The sequence below is a fragment of the Chelonia mydas genome, chromosome 13 (assembly GCF_015237465.2).
Source record: "Chelonia mydas isolate rCheMyd1 chromosome 13, rCheMyd1.pri.v2, whole genome shotgun sequence".
Taxonomy (NCBI): domain Eukaryota; kingdom Metazoa; phylum Chordata; order Testudines; family Cheloniidae; genus Chelonia; species Chelonia mydas.
Window position 1 is genome coordinate 11,576,947 of NC_051253.2, and position 18,492 is coordinate 11,595,438.

At 45.5% G+C, this 18,492-nt stretch overlaps 1 protein-coding gene across 1 annotated transcript; it reads left to right on the forward strand.

Moving 5' to 3' along the window:
* Positions 1-2,188: 2,188 nt before the first annotated feature.
* On the forward strand, positions 2,189-9,095 carry ANKRD60 (ankyrin repeat domain 60). Its single transcript, XM_027822245.3, has 4 exons — positions 2,189-2,417; positions 3,587-3,717; positions 5,787-5,952; positions 8,881-9,095. Exons 1-4 carry the CDS (start codon positions 2,189-2,191, stop codon positions 9,093-9,095), a joined length of 741 nt encoding a protein of 246 aa, XP_027678046.3.
* Positions 9,096-18,492: the final 9,397 nt, after the last annotated feature.

Genomic DNA, 18,492 nt, shown 5'->3' on the forward strand with positions numbered 1-18,492 from the left:
TTCCCTCTTCAAGGGCATCAAAGTTTTTCCTCAATGCCAGTCTCAGGCAGTCTTCCCATTCATTCCCCCATGCTGCCACTTCCTCTGTGGCTGGCAGGGGAACCTGGGCCTGCCCTCTACTCTGGGTTCCAGCTCAGGGACCCTCTAATGAGCAGCCAAGGTCTGTTCTCTCCTGGACCTTCCTACCTTTCCCTGAGCCCAGGCACTTCTTGTTTTGATCCACCTGAGCCTCATCCTGCTTCCTGGCTCCTCCTCCAGGTGCAGCTTGGGGAGTTAATTGGCCCACCTAGCCACCTTAACCCTTCCAGGGCCTGTGGGGGTGGATACCCCATCACAGGGGGGAAGCTGGTTATTAATTTTCACCCATCTCTGTGCTGCTCTCTCCCTCTCAAGGTCTGTCATCCTTTCTCCTCTTTTTCACCTCCCCTAGATCCCTGTACCTTCTCATAAGTGAGTTGAGTAGTCCCATACTTCTCCCCAGCTCTTACTTACCTCTCCTGACCCCAACCACCTCTGTACCTGTCTCCCCTTCTCAAGGTGCTCTCCTGCACTCCTTCCCCAGCTCTTCCCTGGATTTGTACGCACAGTTCCCTTTTGTCCTCTTTTGGGTTCCTCACCTAATGTGCTCCTATGCCCAGCCTCAAGGTCCCTCTGTGTCTATTCCCCACTCCTGCCTTCACCAAAGAGCAACTCTTCTTCCCCTCTCCTCCCTCACATTCCTCCACATTATCATAAATGATAAATCTCAACATGTCACCCCCACCCTCTAGGAGGAAGGAGGAAACGAAGCTGCGGCTGGTGTCTGGGACTCCTCCCCAACTGTCTCAACTGCTGCCCTTTGAGGTTCCGGTCTTCGTTCTGTTCTGAGCAGGAAGGACCCCAGTCCTGCAGAGCAGAGACTTGGGGCTTGTCTACGCTGGCACGTTTTTGCACTGTAAAGCAGCTTTTTGCACTCAAACTGTGGAGGTGTACACACTGCCCAGCCACTTTGTGTGCAGAAAACCCACCTCGACGGGAGTCCTAAGGCTATTTGCACAGAGGCTCCAGCGCTCTGTTGCCAGTGTAGACACTTGATTGCTTTCTGCGCTGTAATTGGCCTCCAGAGTCATCCTATAATGCCTCAAGTGATCGCTCTACTCATTGTTTTGAACTCAGCTGCCCTGGAGACATGTGCCCCCAGCCCCCCTTTCAAAGCACCTTTTCTGACAACCGTTGTGTGCTGTGCTGATCTGCTCCGGGACACAAAGCAGACCATTAATGTGGAGTGTTTGTGCTGTGTGTGTGTGCGTGTGTGCTTCCTGCCACTGTACGTGCAAGACCGCATGCTGACATACTCTGTCCCCCAAAACACACACTCACTCTCCCCCCCACACACACACACTCACTCTGCCCCCCCCCCCCCCCAGTTGAAAAGCAGCTGGCAATGTTGTAGGATGCCCATGGAACAATGGGATTGGCAAACCTGCATCATGTGATGCTGTGCCTGCCCTATGAGGCATTGCAAACACTTCCCAAAGCACCCTCCAGCCAGCTGCACAGTGGGATAGCTACCATAATGCACTGCTGTCTTTGCCATTGCAAGAGCTGCTAATGTGAATAAGCTCCAGCATCACAAGGAGCACAGTGTGGACACGCAACAGCCATTTAATTCCAGCTTTTTAATAAAAGTGGTATAACTTGTGGCACAGAAACTTGCTAGTGTAGACATACCCTTAGATGCAGCCTTCACCCTGCTCCCTAGTGAACATCTTCGTACAAAAAGAAGGAAAGGAGTTAGCTGAGTTACTGCTTCCAGCAGGCTCACTCCCTTTCCCCTTCCCTGGCTGCCCTCCAGCCAACTAAAAGCTCTTGTCACCCTTGGTGAAAGTTGAGGGGGTTGAGACTGAGCGAACAGGCCCCCCTTTAAAATCACTGCATGTGCACTGATAGCTCCTCTGAACATATGTACTATGATGACACACCCATGCCACTGTGAGTGCTACGTGACATCATACTTAAGCTGCCTACCTAGCTATTATGTCACGTGTATGGTGTACGTCTGAGCCACATCCTTCATGCTGCCCAGATGTACTATGACATGCTAATGCTGCCCAGGTAACTTCACCTGGAGGGTGTTTAAGAGCAATGGCCATCGGCAGGAGGAGGAAGTGGCCACCACCAGGTCCAACCACAACCCTTAGGTAGTACTATGTTTTGGTTCAACCCAAGCTCCGAGCGGGGAAAGACCCACAAAGTGGCCCCGAACAGCAGCTTGCCCCCCCGGCTATTCAGCATCAAACTCCACCTGTCTGAAACTAGTGAGACCTTCCAGTTACCCACGTGCTACAGCGACTTGACTGTGTTGAAGCTGAAGCACCATCTGGAGCTGCTGACTGGTATCCCCCTGCATTTCCAACGCCTCCAGTACCTGGATGAAGGTGGGGACTTCTACCATCCTGGGGGTCTTCAGCCTGGGTTCCTTGCCACATCGGGCGTCCCCAGTACCTGCTTTAAGGTCAGGGGCCACCCCTGCCAATTCCAGTGACATTAGTAGCCAGATGAAGATCCCAGACCTTCTTTCCTTTTTCCTACTCCATTCCTGGAACCTATCTCTTGTTTCAACCCTTAGTATTCCCTCCTCCAGCCCTGGGATCCCCTGCAGGGCTTGGAAACCCCACTCACCCATGGCTGCTTGGGAGCTTTCCCCGATGGGTGCCAGGGCTGAGCTCTCAAGTTTCGCAGAATTTAACCTTTCACTATTTTTTTTAATTGCTTAGTGCTTAAGGCTGTGGTGAAACCCTTCCACTGTGAACATAGTGCAAACTGAAGCAGGGCCCTCTTCTTGAGTCTGCAGAAAGGCAGCTCAGAGCTTTGCCAAGCTGCAGCAGAGTGAAACTAACAAGATTTCTGGTCAGTTTCCCTGCTGCTCTTTAGAACCCAGTGATAAATGTCCAGAGTTACTTTTGCTGCTGGACTTCATATTTTTGGAGAGTTTATATAAATGTCTGTCAGGGATCCCTTTCTCAAAACCCACCTATACCTTACCACGTATTTCCTTTTCTCCCAGACCCCTTTGTTTTTAGAATAAAAAACAAACAGTTGTGTGCAACACACGTGCACCAGACACACACATGCTCTGTATATATTTTGATTGTATCCCCCTTTACCTTTTACCCTCCCCCAACCATTCCACCTTTCATATTTTACGTGTCGTCTTAGGCCGTGATCCTTCAATGAGCTCTGTGTTGAAATGGGTCTACTCACATGGAGCTTTTTGCAGAATCGGGACTTTGGATTATAAACTATTCCAGGCAGGGAGCCTGTGTTTATGTTTGCACAGCACTTACGCAATAGAACTTTGATCCTGGATGGTGCATCTGGGTGCTATTGCGACCTATTTCTTAAACAATAAATGAGAGAACAGCAAAACCAGATCAAAGTTCTGTTTACTAGAGAAAAACCAAGAGATTTTCAAATGGATGATATCCACCATATAATGGTCTCGTAGCGAGGGAATCTCTTCAGTTGATGTGCATATTCATTTCTCTCTTAATAACCCAGTCCTTTGCAAATGCTATCTTGACTTGTCGTTTTTCATTCCCTCCAGTAGATCTGCCAGATGAGTCTACGTTTAAATACAATGATATTGTCCCTGGCGGAACAATTACTATACGCATCTGGCGACAAGATGGCTGGGGGCTTCTCGTGGCAGCTGCTGCTGGAGGAGATATTACCCAGGTTGATTCCATAGCTTTTGTAAATGATGGGTCTGCTTTGTGCAAACACTGTAAAAGGGGGATTGTTAAAAGATTCGTGTACTAGGTGAATATCTTCAGAGAGCAGCAAGTAGTGGGGAGGCTGTATCTGGGGTCCTAGGTCAAAAACCAATGGGGTGATCTTAAACACCTGCTAGTAGTAAAACCCAATGAAAGGTTGACCGCAGTAATACACCAGGACTTCAGTATGTCCGTCCATTTCTGAGGGAAGTTTATGGACAACTGGGAATCCAAAGAGGATGAACAGCTTTGTGAAGGAGGGAAGAAGTTCAGGGGAGAAGATCTTTGATGCTGTTGGTTCACTTTAGCAGCCAGCCCGCTTCTTTTGTTAAGCTATGGCCTTAGTTGTAGTGGGCTTCCTTTTGTCACCACTACAGTTTGGCTTTATTTTTGGTAGTGGTATTTTCCAATTCTTTTTCCTGCCCACAGTCAGACTACTGTTTGATCAATATACTGCCACATGGGAGAGTCTTTATTTTTCTCATTGCAAATTGCCACTATTTTAAATATCTCTTCTCTTCAGACACTTTTTACCACCATGCTTTTCCTGTGGGCAGCAATAATAATAATACTTGGTATTTACATAGCACTTTTCATCCATATATCTCCAAGTGCTTTAAAAAGGTGATTAAACCTTTATTATCACAGTTATAGCTAGGGAAACTGAGGCACACAGGCTATGTGAGTTGCTGAAAGTCATGTGAGTCAATGGCAGAGCTATGAATATAACCTCTCTCATGTGGTCCTTTATCCACTGACTCCTGAGTAAGGACAGTAGGCTAAGGACTCCTTCAAAGCTCATGAAGCTTCCAAAATCAATGGAAGGGAGGGACTGATGTAGCAAAATCTGCACCTTCTCCACAATTCCTGGGAGTTCCATTGGTCTGCAGTCATACTATCTTGAGCTGTGATCTTTGACTAGCTAAGTAGGCTTTGGCTGGGTCAGTTCTGAGATGGGAGATCTCTGTGGAACACATGGTCTTCAGTGATTCAGAAGATGGCATTCTTCTCTCTGGGCTTAGTACTGAACCAGGGTCTAAATTAGAGGGTAATGTGCTGTAAACTCAAGGTCCTGACTAGCTGTGGTCATGAAATATCCCATGGCATGTTAGAAGGGCTCTTTACCCAGTTGTCTTGGCTAATTACATTCTGCTTATCTCCATTTCCACAACTGTTTGACATGGATACAGAGGTGTACTTCACTTCCTGTCCTACACTGTTGTGTAATGTTGCAATACACTGGTAAGCAGCTGCTATGTTTTGAGCCAGAGGCGGCTGTATTTCACTGTTAAGTAAAGTGAAGTTGGTTATAGTGTATATGTCAGTTTGAAGGCCTGATTCTATGTTCCTTGTGCACCCAAAATTCCTACTGATCCTGTATTGGCTGGGTGGGCAACATAGGAGTGGGCCACAAATGCTATGGTGTCTTTTGAGATGAAACATGCAGTGTATTATTTAATACATTATACTTTCAGCTGGTCAAAAAAAATTCTGTTTAAAACTTTTTTTCGACCAAAAATTGGGTTTTCAACTCAACGACCCTGAGAGTGCCATGATACATTACCTCCCTTCACCAAGAGGAGCGATGATGGTGTATCATGGGAGATGTAATCCGACCAGGGAATCCAGCCTATTGAGGAGAATGGGAGCATGAGGCACCTAAATTACATCTCTCATGAGACACCACGGCAGCATTTCAGAATTGAAATATTTTGGCTTTTGATTTTTCACCAAAAACTCTAAAGCTTTCTATGGAGGTGGATGGGAGGGGAAATCTTTTCTGATCCGCTGTAATTATAATTCTACCTACCAGAAGACCTGAATACCCAAAGTCTCTTCTAGATCTTGGTTTTGTTTGTTTTTTTTCTGGTTCCAGTGCACAGGCAGCTGCCTAGCCAAGGGTCACTTTAAGTTTAGAATGTAAGAGCCTGTAGTTTGAGTCTTTATAGGTATCTACACACTTTTAATATTGAAATTGATTGATTGAATAATCAGTCAGTATTTGTGTGATGTTCTCGTTTATTTCGCCAGCTGCTACGTTTAGGAGTTACAAAGGGCTCCACATGCAGCACTCCAAATTCACAGATACTGGGACCAGAAGAGAAAAAGAAATGGATCGCGCACCGAGCATTTGTGGCATTGTACATTGCCAGCCACAGAGGCCACATTGCAGCTGTAGAATTTCTTCTGGAAAATGGTAATATTCATTAATTTTCAAGGGGTCCTTATGATCATCTAGACAGATTTCCTGCATAAGTAGAATTTTCCCCAGTGATTCCTGAATCAAGCCAAGTGACTTGCGCTTGAACTAAAGCGGGCTACTTTTTGAAAGGCATTCAGTTGGGAGGAAGAATCCATCCCAGCCCTTGGTAAGCTGTTCCTATAGTTCATGACACTCAGGGTTTAAAAATAGGCATCAGATTTCCAATTTGGATTTTTCTGACTTCAGCTTCCAGCCACTGAATTTTGTCATTATTTATCATATTTATTCCCATAACACCTGTAGTTACTTTGAGCTTTTGGGTGGCTTCACCAGCCAGGGAAGGGGGAAAAAAGCACCCAAAATTATCCGTTGAAGGCCTGTCCTCAGGGCTTGCTTGGTCACACATAAAAGCAAACCAACTGAAAACCACTAGGTAATAACCCCAGGAGATTTCCCCTGTTGGCAGCCAGCCAGGAGGAGAGAGACACCCTTCCCTTTAGACCCACCTTCCCCTCCCTTTTATACTCTGCCTGAAGCAGCCATGTGACCAGCTGGGACCTGTTAAGTTTGCAGTCTGCAGTACCTTTACATTGTTGTTCTTATTTGCTTAAAATCTGGTATCCTCCCGCCCCCGCCCCCGGCCCGCTCATTTTCTTTGGAGAACCTGCTAATAGAGACTAAAGAAATGATTTGTTTTTCTACCATCTAACCCATATATATCTTCACCGCCCAGCAGGTCCTATGAAAATTGACAATGAAAATAAGACCAACCAGGGCAGCCCCCTGTAGGGCATATGGAAGATGCTGCACGTGTGCTCTTTTTGTGATGGGCTCCCTGGAGTCCTCTTAAGGTGACTCCAAGGCTATTGACTGGCTCCTCAAGACTATTTAGCTGTGTTTTTCCCCGCTTACTAAACCCAGTCTTCCTTGTCTTGCCCACAGGCAATCAATATATGGGAAATCACACACTCAGCCATGTGCTTTGAAAAGCCAGATGTTTCGTCTCAGGTTGTTTCCATGCTGAGCAAAAGCCGGGCCAGTCAAACACCATTTTTGTATTTTATTATATCTTTATATGATAGTAGGAGTCTGATCCAAAGTGCATTGGAAAAAAATGAGATTCTTTCTATTGGCCTCCCTGGGGTTTGCAGGGTGTATGCCAGCATAATGAGCCTTTCTACTTCAGCTGCCAGTGTGCACTGTGATCCAACCCCTACACTTGCTCATCTGTACTGCATGAGTATTACTCCATCACTGTTTTGCTTCTGGTGAGGTAATCTCCATCATTAAGAGCTGTGCTCAGATCCCAGAGTCTGTTGCTTTAAACTTCAATAAATACTTGACCCCCCACTGAAGTCAGGCTAGGAATTGCATAGAATCATAGAAGATTAGGGTTGGAAGAGACCTCAGGAGGTCATCTAGTCCAACTCCCTACTCAAAGCAGCACCAACCCCAACTAAATCATCCCAGCCAGGGCTTTGTCAAGCCGGGCCTTAAAAATCTCTAAGGATGGAGATTCCACCACCTCCCTAGATAATCCATTCCAGGACTTCACCACCCTCCTAATGAAATAGTTTTTCCTAATATCCAACCTAGACCTCCCCCACTGCAACTTGAGACCATTAGTCCTTGTTCTGTCATCTGCCACCACTGAGAACAGCTTAGCTCCATCCTCTTTGGAACCCCGCTTGAGGTAGTAAAGGCTGCTATCAAAGTCCCCCTCACTCTTCTTTTCCGCAGACTAAACAAGCCCAGTTCCCTCAGCCTCTCCTCATAAGTCATGTGCCCCAGTCCCCTAATCATTTCCGTTGCCCTCTGCTGGACTCTTTCCAATTTGTCCACATCCTTTCTGTAGTGGGGGGCACAAAACTGGATGCAATATTCCAGATGTGGCCTCAACAGTGCTGAATAGAGGGGAATAATCACTTCCCTCGATCTGCTGGCAATGCTCCTACTAATGCAACCCAATATGCCGTTAGCGTTCTTGGCAACAAGGGCGCACTGTTGACTCATCCAGCTTCTCGTCCACTGTAATCCCCAGGTCTTTTGCTACAGAACTGCCGCTTAGCCAGTCGGTTCCCAGCCTGTAGCAATGCATGGGATTCTTCCATCCTAAGTGCAGGACTCGGGTGCGGGAATTTGTCGAGTGCGGGAATTTGTGCCTACCATGAAACATTTGCCTTACACATTTTACTATCATGAATCTTATAAATGATACATTGATTCAGTTGGGAAAATGGGGTTCTTTACATTAAAGAGACATTAATACAGTTTAACCTTGAGTATTAATAAATGGCTCTGAAGAGCATCTCCTGATGTTTTTATAACATGCCCTCAGCTGTCGCTATTCAGGCTGTAATTCCATCAAGAGGTTCTGGTGATCCCATGTAACACAAGAGCAAAGCATGAGTAGTTTACTCATGTCACCAGAATCCCCTAAATGGAAGGACGTTTCTTTATCATCACTGGCACGTCTTACTGAGGAGTTGCTTAGTGGTGAGGAAAAAGATCCAGCAATGCTCTTCCGCTCTGAGGTTCTCACACCCAACCTTGGTAAAGATTATCATCCTCCTCACGGATGTTCCCTTCCTGATTATCATCCTCCTCACGGTTTTTCAGCCACCAGGAGTTTCAGAAACTAATCTGGTTAAATAATAATCCTTCATGTGCCCTACATGAAGCAAGGGCAGACTTGGGTGCCCGGAACAGAATAGGTGTGTATCAGTTCTCAGACATGATGCTACCCAGAGCCAAGGAAGAGAGAGCATTTGGCCTGTAGATTTGTTAATTTAAATAAGGGTGATTAATTCAAGATCCTTTCTTAAGGAGGATTTAATTTTCACCTTCCTTGAACATGCCAGGGGATGTGCATTCTCCTCTTCTGGCTTATTGGGTTCTGAGTATGCGTTATCTTCTCCGCAGGTGCAGATTTGCATGCTAAAACACCACTGGGGAGGACTGCTCTTCACGCTGCTGCTGTCATGGGCCAATGTGACTGCATTGATCTGCTTCTTAGCTGGGGGGCACAAACTTCTGACCCAGACAATGAGGGACAAAGTGCAGTAAGCCTAGCCCGCCTCTGGGGCCAGAAGCAGAGCGAACGTAGGCTGTTCCATTTCCAGTGGCAGCAGAGATAAACTGGAACCATGTCACTCTCACCAAGTTGGAGCTTACATCAGAAGATGGATTCCAGGACACAGAGTTCTCAGTCACGTGCTAAAATATACATGGGCTAATTTATTTAGTGCTGGTCAGTTTCAGGGGACAGTCAATAATTCTCCCGGAAAGCCACACTTTAAATATTGGGGAGAAAAATCCGTGTAGTTCAGGTACTAAATGAGCTCTTGTGTTGGTGATGCTGCAGCCTTGATGACAGAAGCCTTGACAGCACAGCTCCCAGACACGCTCTTAATTTGTAGGTTATAGGGATCTGGAAAATTGTTACATAGCCATTTCAGCCATTTAATCAATACACTTAGTAGTGAGAGCTCAGACCTGCCTGTGAACTCTCCTTGGAATGCTCAGTGTTGGGGTAATTTTCTGATGGTTGGCACTAGGTTGTGACAGTGTTGTCTAATGGGTAGATCGGGGGCTACAAATTAGGACTCCTAGGTTATTAATTCCGTTTTCCTGCTGACTTGCTATGTAATGTAGGGCGGGTCACTTAAAGCTTGCTTTATTCAGACGTGGGGGTTCTATTCCCATGACTGTATGTAAATCAGGTGTGCAGGCAAGTGGCTAATTATGGTCACTGGTAGGTGCAATCAGGATAATTATGCATGGAAATTAGACAGTCCATTGGGTCCCCAGCTTTTTAAACAATTAGGCCTGGAGGAGGGTGGCTTTTCAAAAGCACCTAAGGGAATGATGTACCCAGCTCCCATTGACTTTCAAGAGGTGCTGGGCAACTAACTTGGATGCATTAAGAAAATCCCACTTTACTTTTTTGGGGTCCCATTTTCAAGGACCCACTCCCAGATCTTCCAAGAGCTCTGCTCCCATTTAGGCACCTAAATGAGGGGCAGATTTTCAAAAGCGCTCATCCCCCAGCAGCTCCCATTGAAAACCTGCCCTTCGGGGTCACCAAACAGCTCCAGACCTAGCAGCTTCCGATTAGGCAACAAACGTGGTTTTCGGTGAGAGCTGAGCACTTCTGAAAATCTGGCTCACTGCTTGTTTGCTTGGTCAGCTCTATTCATACCCAGGGTGCTTTATAAATGGTAACAAAGAGATTCATTCTCAGTTCCTTGTGTCCAAGCAAAGTTTTCTTAATTTGCTAAAGGGATAGCACAAAAATTTCCAATTTAAATAGCACGTGAGTGGATTTCAGCGTCAATATCTAGGTGGTTGTGGCTGTACTGTCGGACTTTGAGTTGACTCCAGAGTTTGTACCCAGCTCCGCCACAGATTTTACTGCATGTCCTTGCCAAGTTATTTGGGGTGGGATCCATGAAGGGACTGGGATTTGCAACTCAAAGCATCATCATCACCCTCACTTTTAGGCAACTAGTAAATCACAGAAACAACACTGTGATCCACAAAGCCGAGTTAGGTGCCTTGGCTCCCTGTACCAAGATTAGGGAGCTCTCTGCTACAGGCAGCAGAGGCATTCTCTGTCTGGCCCAATGACTGTTCACTATGGCTAACACTAAACTACCCTGGGTTCAGTCCCCCTGCTCCAATCACTGGTTCATTATTTATCCACAGGGGAACAATGGAGGGAGTCCCACATCAGCTCAGTTGTTAGAGCACCCTCCTGAGAAGTGAGAGAGGGAGGAGTTGAACCTGGGCCTCTCACCTCCCAGGTGAGTGCTCTAACCACTGGTCTAGCAGTTTCAAGGTGGGTGGTGCTGGCCCCACCTCCTCCTCTGGATTTTGAACGGGGCTTGATCTGGTAGGTGTGCTCAGAAGGCAGCCTACTGGATCAGTCCTGCACACAAGTTAGGTGACCAAATGTCTGTCTTTCCCTGATTCATGGATCGCTCTGGGGCTTAGTCATCCAGACGCATGAAGTGAGGCAGCAGGCTGCAATGCTCAGAGGCAGGAACATAGAATCATAGAATATCAGGGTTGGAAGGGACCTCAGGAGGTCGTCTAGTCCAACCCCCTGCTCAAAACAGGACCAATCCCCAATTTTTGCCCCAGATCCCTAAATGGCCCCCTCAAAGATTGAACTCACAACCCTGGGTTTAGCTGGCCAATACTCAAACCACTGAGCTATCCCTCCCCCCCCAAAGGTGCCTGGGTAACTTTTTAGATTGTAAATGTAGGCACTGAGGGTTTGTCTACACTGCGATAAAAAACCCTACAACATCAAGTCTCAGTAGACTCGGGCTATGGGGCTATAAAATAGCCATGTAGATGTTTGGGCTGGAGGCTGGACTCTGAAACCCTCCCCAGCCTTGTGGGGTCTCAGAGCCTGGGCTCCAGCCCAAGCCCAAACATCTATGCTGCTATTTTCTAGCCCCACAGCCTGAGCCCTGCAGCCCGGGCCAGCTGTGGCTGTGCTGTGTCTTTTATTGCAGCAGTAACACACCCCATGCATCTTTAGGTGCCTCCAGGGTTTGGCTGGAGTTTTGTGGTTCACAGGGAACCCCAAAATGGGACTTAGATGCCCAAGTCTAGGGGGTTAGGGGCCTTAGCATTTCTGTGGCTCCTACCCCAGAGTCTGATTTCTCAAAGACACGGAGCTCTGGCACATTTCATCGATTTCAGAACCTGTTGTGCCCGCTCGTTCCCTCTAAACATCAGGCCCTAAACCTTTCTGTACCATACTCACCCCCTCTGTCAAACAGGGGTACTACTTCTCACCTACTTCACAAGACTCTGTGAGGCTTAAATAATGAATGTCTATAAGGCGCTTTAAAAAGCTGTGGGTAAAAGGCAGTGTGTGAGAACAAAGCAGCATTACTGTGCTGTAGACACAAGATGGTGATATGATCTCTTGATCTTTCACACTCACGTGTGCGGGCTTGCTTCCCCCTTGCCTCGTCCTTCCGTCCCAGGGGTGGACCACACTACAAATACGCTGTGGATGGACAGATGCACGGAGAAACCGAACTTATTATACAGCTGAGAGATGTACTTCCAATTTCCAATGCAACTACATCAGCTCAGTTTTACTTTATAAACTCAAAAGGTTCCCCCTCCCCCCACATTTAAAATGTGTTTCAACCTCAAGGAAAAACTCCAGGTTTTCTTCAATCCTATTAATAAAAGTTGTACAACAGAAATTGCACGATTCGGAATTAGGTGGTCATTCTTAAAATTCACAGCAGAGGGCACTCTGGGATCAGACATAATGATACAATAGGTCACACTCCTATTTAGAAACAGGATTATTAGTAAAGCCTGTGTTTTCATAGACTCAGAGAATCATAGGACTGGAAGGGACCTCGAGAGGTCATCTAGTCCAGTCCCCACCACTCATGGCAGGACTAAGTATTATCTAGAGACCCTCCCTGACAGGTGTTTGTCTAACCTGCTTTTAAAAATCTCCAGTGATGGAGCTTCCAAACCTCCCTGGGCAATTTATTCCAGTATTTTGGGTGCAAAGACATCCCTAGTATTACATTTGAAATATCAGGGAAGACTTTGATGTTTAAGGAAGCAGACACACTGTTGGTGTAATATTTTTTGCCATTCATGTTGGGGAAAAACAACTCTTTTTTCCTTCCTTCATTTATGATTCAGGTATATTTTTATTATTCCTGTCTATTGTAAAACAGAACATATGCTGAGTTTGGGGGAGACTTTCAAAGGCAGCCAGCTCCCATTGACTTTCTGGACCTCACTGACATATGTGCCTGTGAAAATGCTATGCGATAAGTTCACATTCTTCCTGTGTTGTTGCTCTCGTGCAACAGTAAATGAGGGTTCAGATTTTTAAAACACTGGGTGCATAATTTGTACATGGAGTTACCTTGATTCTGGTAAACATTCCATATTGCTTACACCGACCAAGCATAGTTCTAACAATCTGAGCACAGATTTCGACAATCCAAGGGCTCCAAAGTAACTGTTCACCGATGTTCTGCTCTTGAAAACAAAAAAATAATTTTAGTAGGAAGTGAGATGGTTTTCTGGAGACCTTTCTCTGTTCACTCTGTTGCTTCAGACTTTACGGTTTAAAAATGCAGTTGTTGTAAAATGGCTGCTGACTGGGAATGTTGTATGACTGACAGTCAATGGCGCTGATACAAAAGATGGTGCTGCTGGCATTTTGTTGAGCAGTTGCATATTCTAAGGAAGAATATACAGCTGGTGTCTCTGGAAGTCCTTTATCCTTCCCTTCTTTTATCTGCATGGACTGTCGTTTAATCTACACCCAAGAGCCTAGAAACATGCAGAGGATTTGGATCTGCTCCTGAACCGTTTGTGGTCTGAGGAATGGTAGCAGGTGCATTCACCTTTGGTATCAGGAAAGACCAAACGGGGCTGCTGAATCCACAGAATTATCAGCGCCTTTTGCTGGTTTTTTTTAATCTATGGGAAAGAACAAAAATTCTAGCTCAGTGTGGATGAAGGGAACATGTTGCTTGTTTGAAAATTGGGTAGCGAACCATGCCACGATGCTTATCGACACATTAAAAAGAGCATCTCGAGGGGTAGAAATCACTCGAAAGAAAGTGTGTTCTAGTGACTAGTGAAGGGGCTGGGAGTCTAGGTTTCCTGGTTGCTGTTCTTAGTTCTGCCACTGTTTGATTACACGATGTCAACCACCTGTTCTTGGGTCTGATTTACAAACATCAATGTGATAATATATAAAAATATACAAATGCATTGAGTGCGCGTGGTACAGCTGTGTACACAAGCTGGTTACCTGTGCAAATGGCAAAGTATATCTCTAACTGGCCATTTATACATGCAAATAACTGATTTGCTAGTGCAGTTATGGTATCAATGTGCAAATCTGACGTGCAAATACACATGTATTTTTTCATGCATTCCTTAACCTCTCTCTCCCTTTCTGTAAAGTGGGGATAGTAATGCTGATTTACCCTGCAGGGCTCTTGCGAAGCCTCATTAAAATTTGAAAAATGCTTTGAGATCCTGGGAGAAATGATGTTCTAGAAGGGAAAAGTGAGATGATTATGAACAAGAGGCTGCACTAAAAAAGCCCAAGCCCTAAAACACAGGGTTAGGACAAATGCAATGTCTGCTTTTGCTTCACAATATTAAGAAATATGAAGCAGCTGGTTTCTGCTGGATGTGAAAGGCAATAAGAGTGTAAGTTAATAGTAATGACAAGCACAGCAAAAACCCATCACACTTCCTCTGTGTTATCAGCTCTACTTTTCCCTGTGTGGGAAGGGCCTCTCATTCCTGGGCTGCCCTTGGCCATCACACTGAATGTTTTCACTAGAAGCTTGATAAAGCAAAGGTTCAGAGATCCTGAAACATCTGACCCCTGCTATTTAGGAATAAAGTTACCTTGAGCAGTAAATGCCTTACAAGTCTCCTAATTGTCACCCTCCATGCCATTTGTTGGTGAAATTTTGCAGTGTGTTCTGGCAGTTCCTCCATATGGGATGGTCCTAGAGGTTTCTTCTTCATTCCCATCTGCTCCAGAATTACATTTTGATCTTGCTTATATTTGTTGTGTGATCAAATTCCTCTTTTTTGTCCAAATTCCTCCTATGTGGATGGTGCAAGTTAGCAAGGTCTTTTGGCACAGTTGTTAAAATCAGTTGCTCTCTGACCTCAACAAAAGACTCTCTTAGCTAATGGCATTGCTGAGAGGCTCTTTGTCACAGCCGCACTGACAAGGTAAAGTAAGTGGGATTAGGCCTTAAGTAAACAACAATACACTGAAATACAGAAGCAAACATAGCTGAAGAACACAATGTCACTGTTGGAGCTGGAAGTTGGCTAAGCTGCATGGGTTAACCCTCCTATGGAGTACTGAGTATGGTACCATGGAGAGTGAAGCAATGTGGTAGCCTGGCTACAAAAAAGCAGGTCTCTCTCTCAGTGTGACGGTGTCGGCTCCCACTTCTCGCGAGTGCCCCCTCTCTGGCTGATACGTGCCTGCAATCTAAGTTTGGAATGGGGCAGCACCCACTTCTCACGAGCACCACCACCCCACTTCTGGTCAGATGTGAGCCTGCTTCTTTCTTTGGTCTTTCATTGGGGTGGCACCTACCTCTTGCAAGAGCCGCCCTGGCCAATGGTTCTTACATTGGGTCTTCAGCGACTCAGCCCTCCAGCTGAGTCACACACACTGTACCCCTGACCCCCTTCTGGGGAATACAGTCTCTAGTTTTTGGTCATGGTGCTGGTATGGGGCCACAGCACCAAGCCTTCCTTCCTGGAGAAACTGCCTTCTTTAACGGCTCAAAAGGGCCCATCTCTGTGCCCTCAGTTGGTATGTTCTTTTTGGCAGCCCTCCTGGGCTCAGTCTTTAACCAGACCAGCAAGGCCCATCATGGTATTCTCGCCTGGTCTGGCTAGGTCTGGGCTCAGTGTGCCCTCACTGACCCGTCCATGGTTCTGCTGCTCTTCCAGTCAGCCAGGCACCCAGTGCTTCCTCTTCAAGCTCCAGGCAGCAACTAACTGCTCAGCCGCAGTTGCTTTCTGTCCCCTGATTGGTCACTCCAGCAGCCCCTCTGATTGGCTACTCCCCTGCAGCCACTCTAGGCTGCCTGGAGGACTTCTTCTCTGCTCTTTCTGGGGTGGGGTGAGGCAGGCGCCACAACATAGTCCACCCCACCATACTCACTTTCATCATGAATATAGGACATATTTAGATGCAGAGGTCCAAATCCTCCTTTCTGTAGAGGCCCCTTTAAAATTCTCTGGTGGCATAAAAGGGGCTGTACCGCTGGTGCATCTGGGCATGGGGAAGTACTCCCAGGATAGGAGGAATCCCAGTGTGGCATAGCAGCTCTACATCAAGTTTCTACTTATGTGCTCTTGCAAAGAAGGCATGGCCAGGGGGAATGGCCAGAGCTCTGGCACCAACTCGCTCCTGTGTAGCTTGGACAGACCAGAGAAAGTCCAGTTAGGAAAGTAATGAAGTCAATATGACTCGTAATTCCATATAATCTAAAACAACCTCTTCTCTATACAGTCATATGTCTTTCTGTTTGTCTCACCCGTTCCCATCTGTAGTGTTGCCCACTTACCTCTGACATCACAATCGCACCTCTCTGCAGTGACCTGTTCCACAGGAGATTTGTTTCCGGTGGTCACAATCCCCCCTCTGCCCCCCCAATCAGCAGTGAACTCTATGGTGCCTAGGGCAGCAGCAGCTGTGGGGATAGGAAAAGCAGGACAAGGTTCCTTTGGATTTTACAGGTCTAGCCACCTGTTAATTTTTTTTTACTGATACCAGCTAGCAAAGGTACCAAGCTATGACACGCTTGGTTGATATCAGTGCATGGACACACTTTTTCAAGGACTGTACCAGAGACAATTAAACATAGCAGTAAGACCCTGATACCGCCACCAAAATCTCTTGACCTATTCAACTATAATAAGCCGAGAAGAGTGGAAACCAGGCACACATGAGTGGAGGAAGGTAGATCTCCAGAAATAGTTTTATTAAAAGGTAATTGAGGCTAACCACATCACCTCCTTTTCCTTTGGTTGCAGTAGAAATACTGCCTGCCTCAGCCAACCCAACAGCCTCCCATAAGGCTACTGATCATGATATGTATCGGGCAGATTTACATGCGAGCATCTGTAAATGGAAGTGACAGTAGAAATCAGCTGACTTCCTCCATTCATATGTCAATAACTTAGAGGATTAAATAAAATGAAGTAGTGATATTAAAGCAGAGGATCTGTGTGACTAGAGGCTCATAAGACTTTTTCTATGGTCTGCCACATCTACAACCACTCTAGGTTCAGTTATACATTAAGGCTTTTTGACTTACACGTGGAAAGCTTTGTTCACTAATTTGCAAAACCTCTAGTTCCTTATAGCACTTGCTCTCCAAACTCCCAGCCAGTTTGTGACACAAAAAGGCCTTTCTTCATTTCCTCATTGCCTGTGCTTTTCTACTTTTTTTGGGGGGGGAACTCAGTAATCATAACTAACAGTTAACTAATCATTCAAATACACCCTTCTTCTCTCTGCAAGCTCCTTTTCACAATAGCCAGCTTTGGATCAGGTCTTAACACAGCCTTGTTGGGAGAGACTCCCGGCATTTGCATGGTGGTCAGTGGTTTTGGATTATAGTGAGAATGGATCGAAAGATTCTTCATTGAGAATGTAATCCAAAAGCCCTAATTACCATGCAAATCCTTGGACCATCTCTCAAAGAGGCTGTGTGTAATGCCTGATGCAAAGTTGGTTGAAGTCAGTAGGAATCTTTCCATTGACTTCTGGAGGCTTTGGATCTCTGGCTCATAGTGACCAAGTCACTGCTCAGGTGAAATACAGACTACAACAACAGCCACTCAGGGTCATTATTAAAGCTATTCAATAATGGGATGGCCTGTATTACACAGTAGGTTGCACAAAACCATTGCAACATTTCTCCATTACATTCATTCCTTAAAATGAATCAAATGAACAAAAAATCTTAAATTCTGGAGTACAATATGGTTTTAAAAAGAAAAATCTTCCAATACATATCAGGAAAGCTCTTAGATGTTGTTTTCCTCTCACTTTGGAAAGAGAATTGTAGTTAGCTTTCAATCTTCCTGACACTGTTCATGGAGGAAGCCAAGAAAAAGCACCAGCAAAACAGAATGACTGCAATTTAGTTAATTTTATGCAAACTAGACTCGGCATTTAAGTTGGGAGCTACTGACCATAAACATAGTGATGGAGAAACCAAACATTGCATGTATGTAAATGGATGAATTATTAGAAGGATTGCAAAGATACTCCATGCACCCATATCTAATTATGAGTCTGGGAAGACACATGTGGTGAACCCAGGCTCCACTGAAGTCAATGAGGCTATGACTTTGTTCATGATAATTTAGCTCCTGGAAGAATTATTGGGGTGATCCCCAATAATCCCCAGCTGGTGTGAATTGGTGCAGCTCAGTTGAGGTCAGTGGAACTATACCCATTCACACAAGGTGAGGGCTTTTAATTTTGGAGGTAGAATACCTGGATGATTTTTTTGTTTTATTTTGTTATCAATAGACTTCTGGCTGTACTGTGACTTCAGCAGAATGGAATTGGAAATTCTGAAAAGCAGTAATAATTTTTTTCCTTAAATCTTAAGGGCTACAAGAATATCATGTCAGGTGGGAAATTCAGGAAGAGTCATGGATAGCAAATTAACTGCTTATAAACATGCCATTTGGGTTGTAGAAGAAAGGAACATAAAATCTTTAATCAGGCTACTAATAGCTTTGGGTTTAATTTTGGTCAAACACATCAAAAATGAAATGAAAAGGTGAAAGTCAGAAGTGAGGGGAGCTTGGAAGCTTATTGGAATAGCTGAGTATCTGTCAAATATTTGTGTTTCTATGTGAAGGAGGAAGAGGTCTAGACTTCTTTGGTCACTTGCTGGGATCTTGGTACCACATGGCCTTATGGTATGTTTTTATTTTATTTTTTCCCTTGCT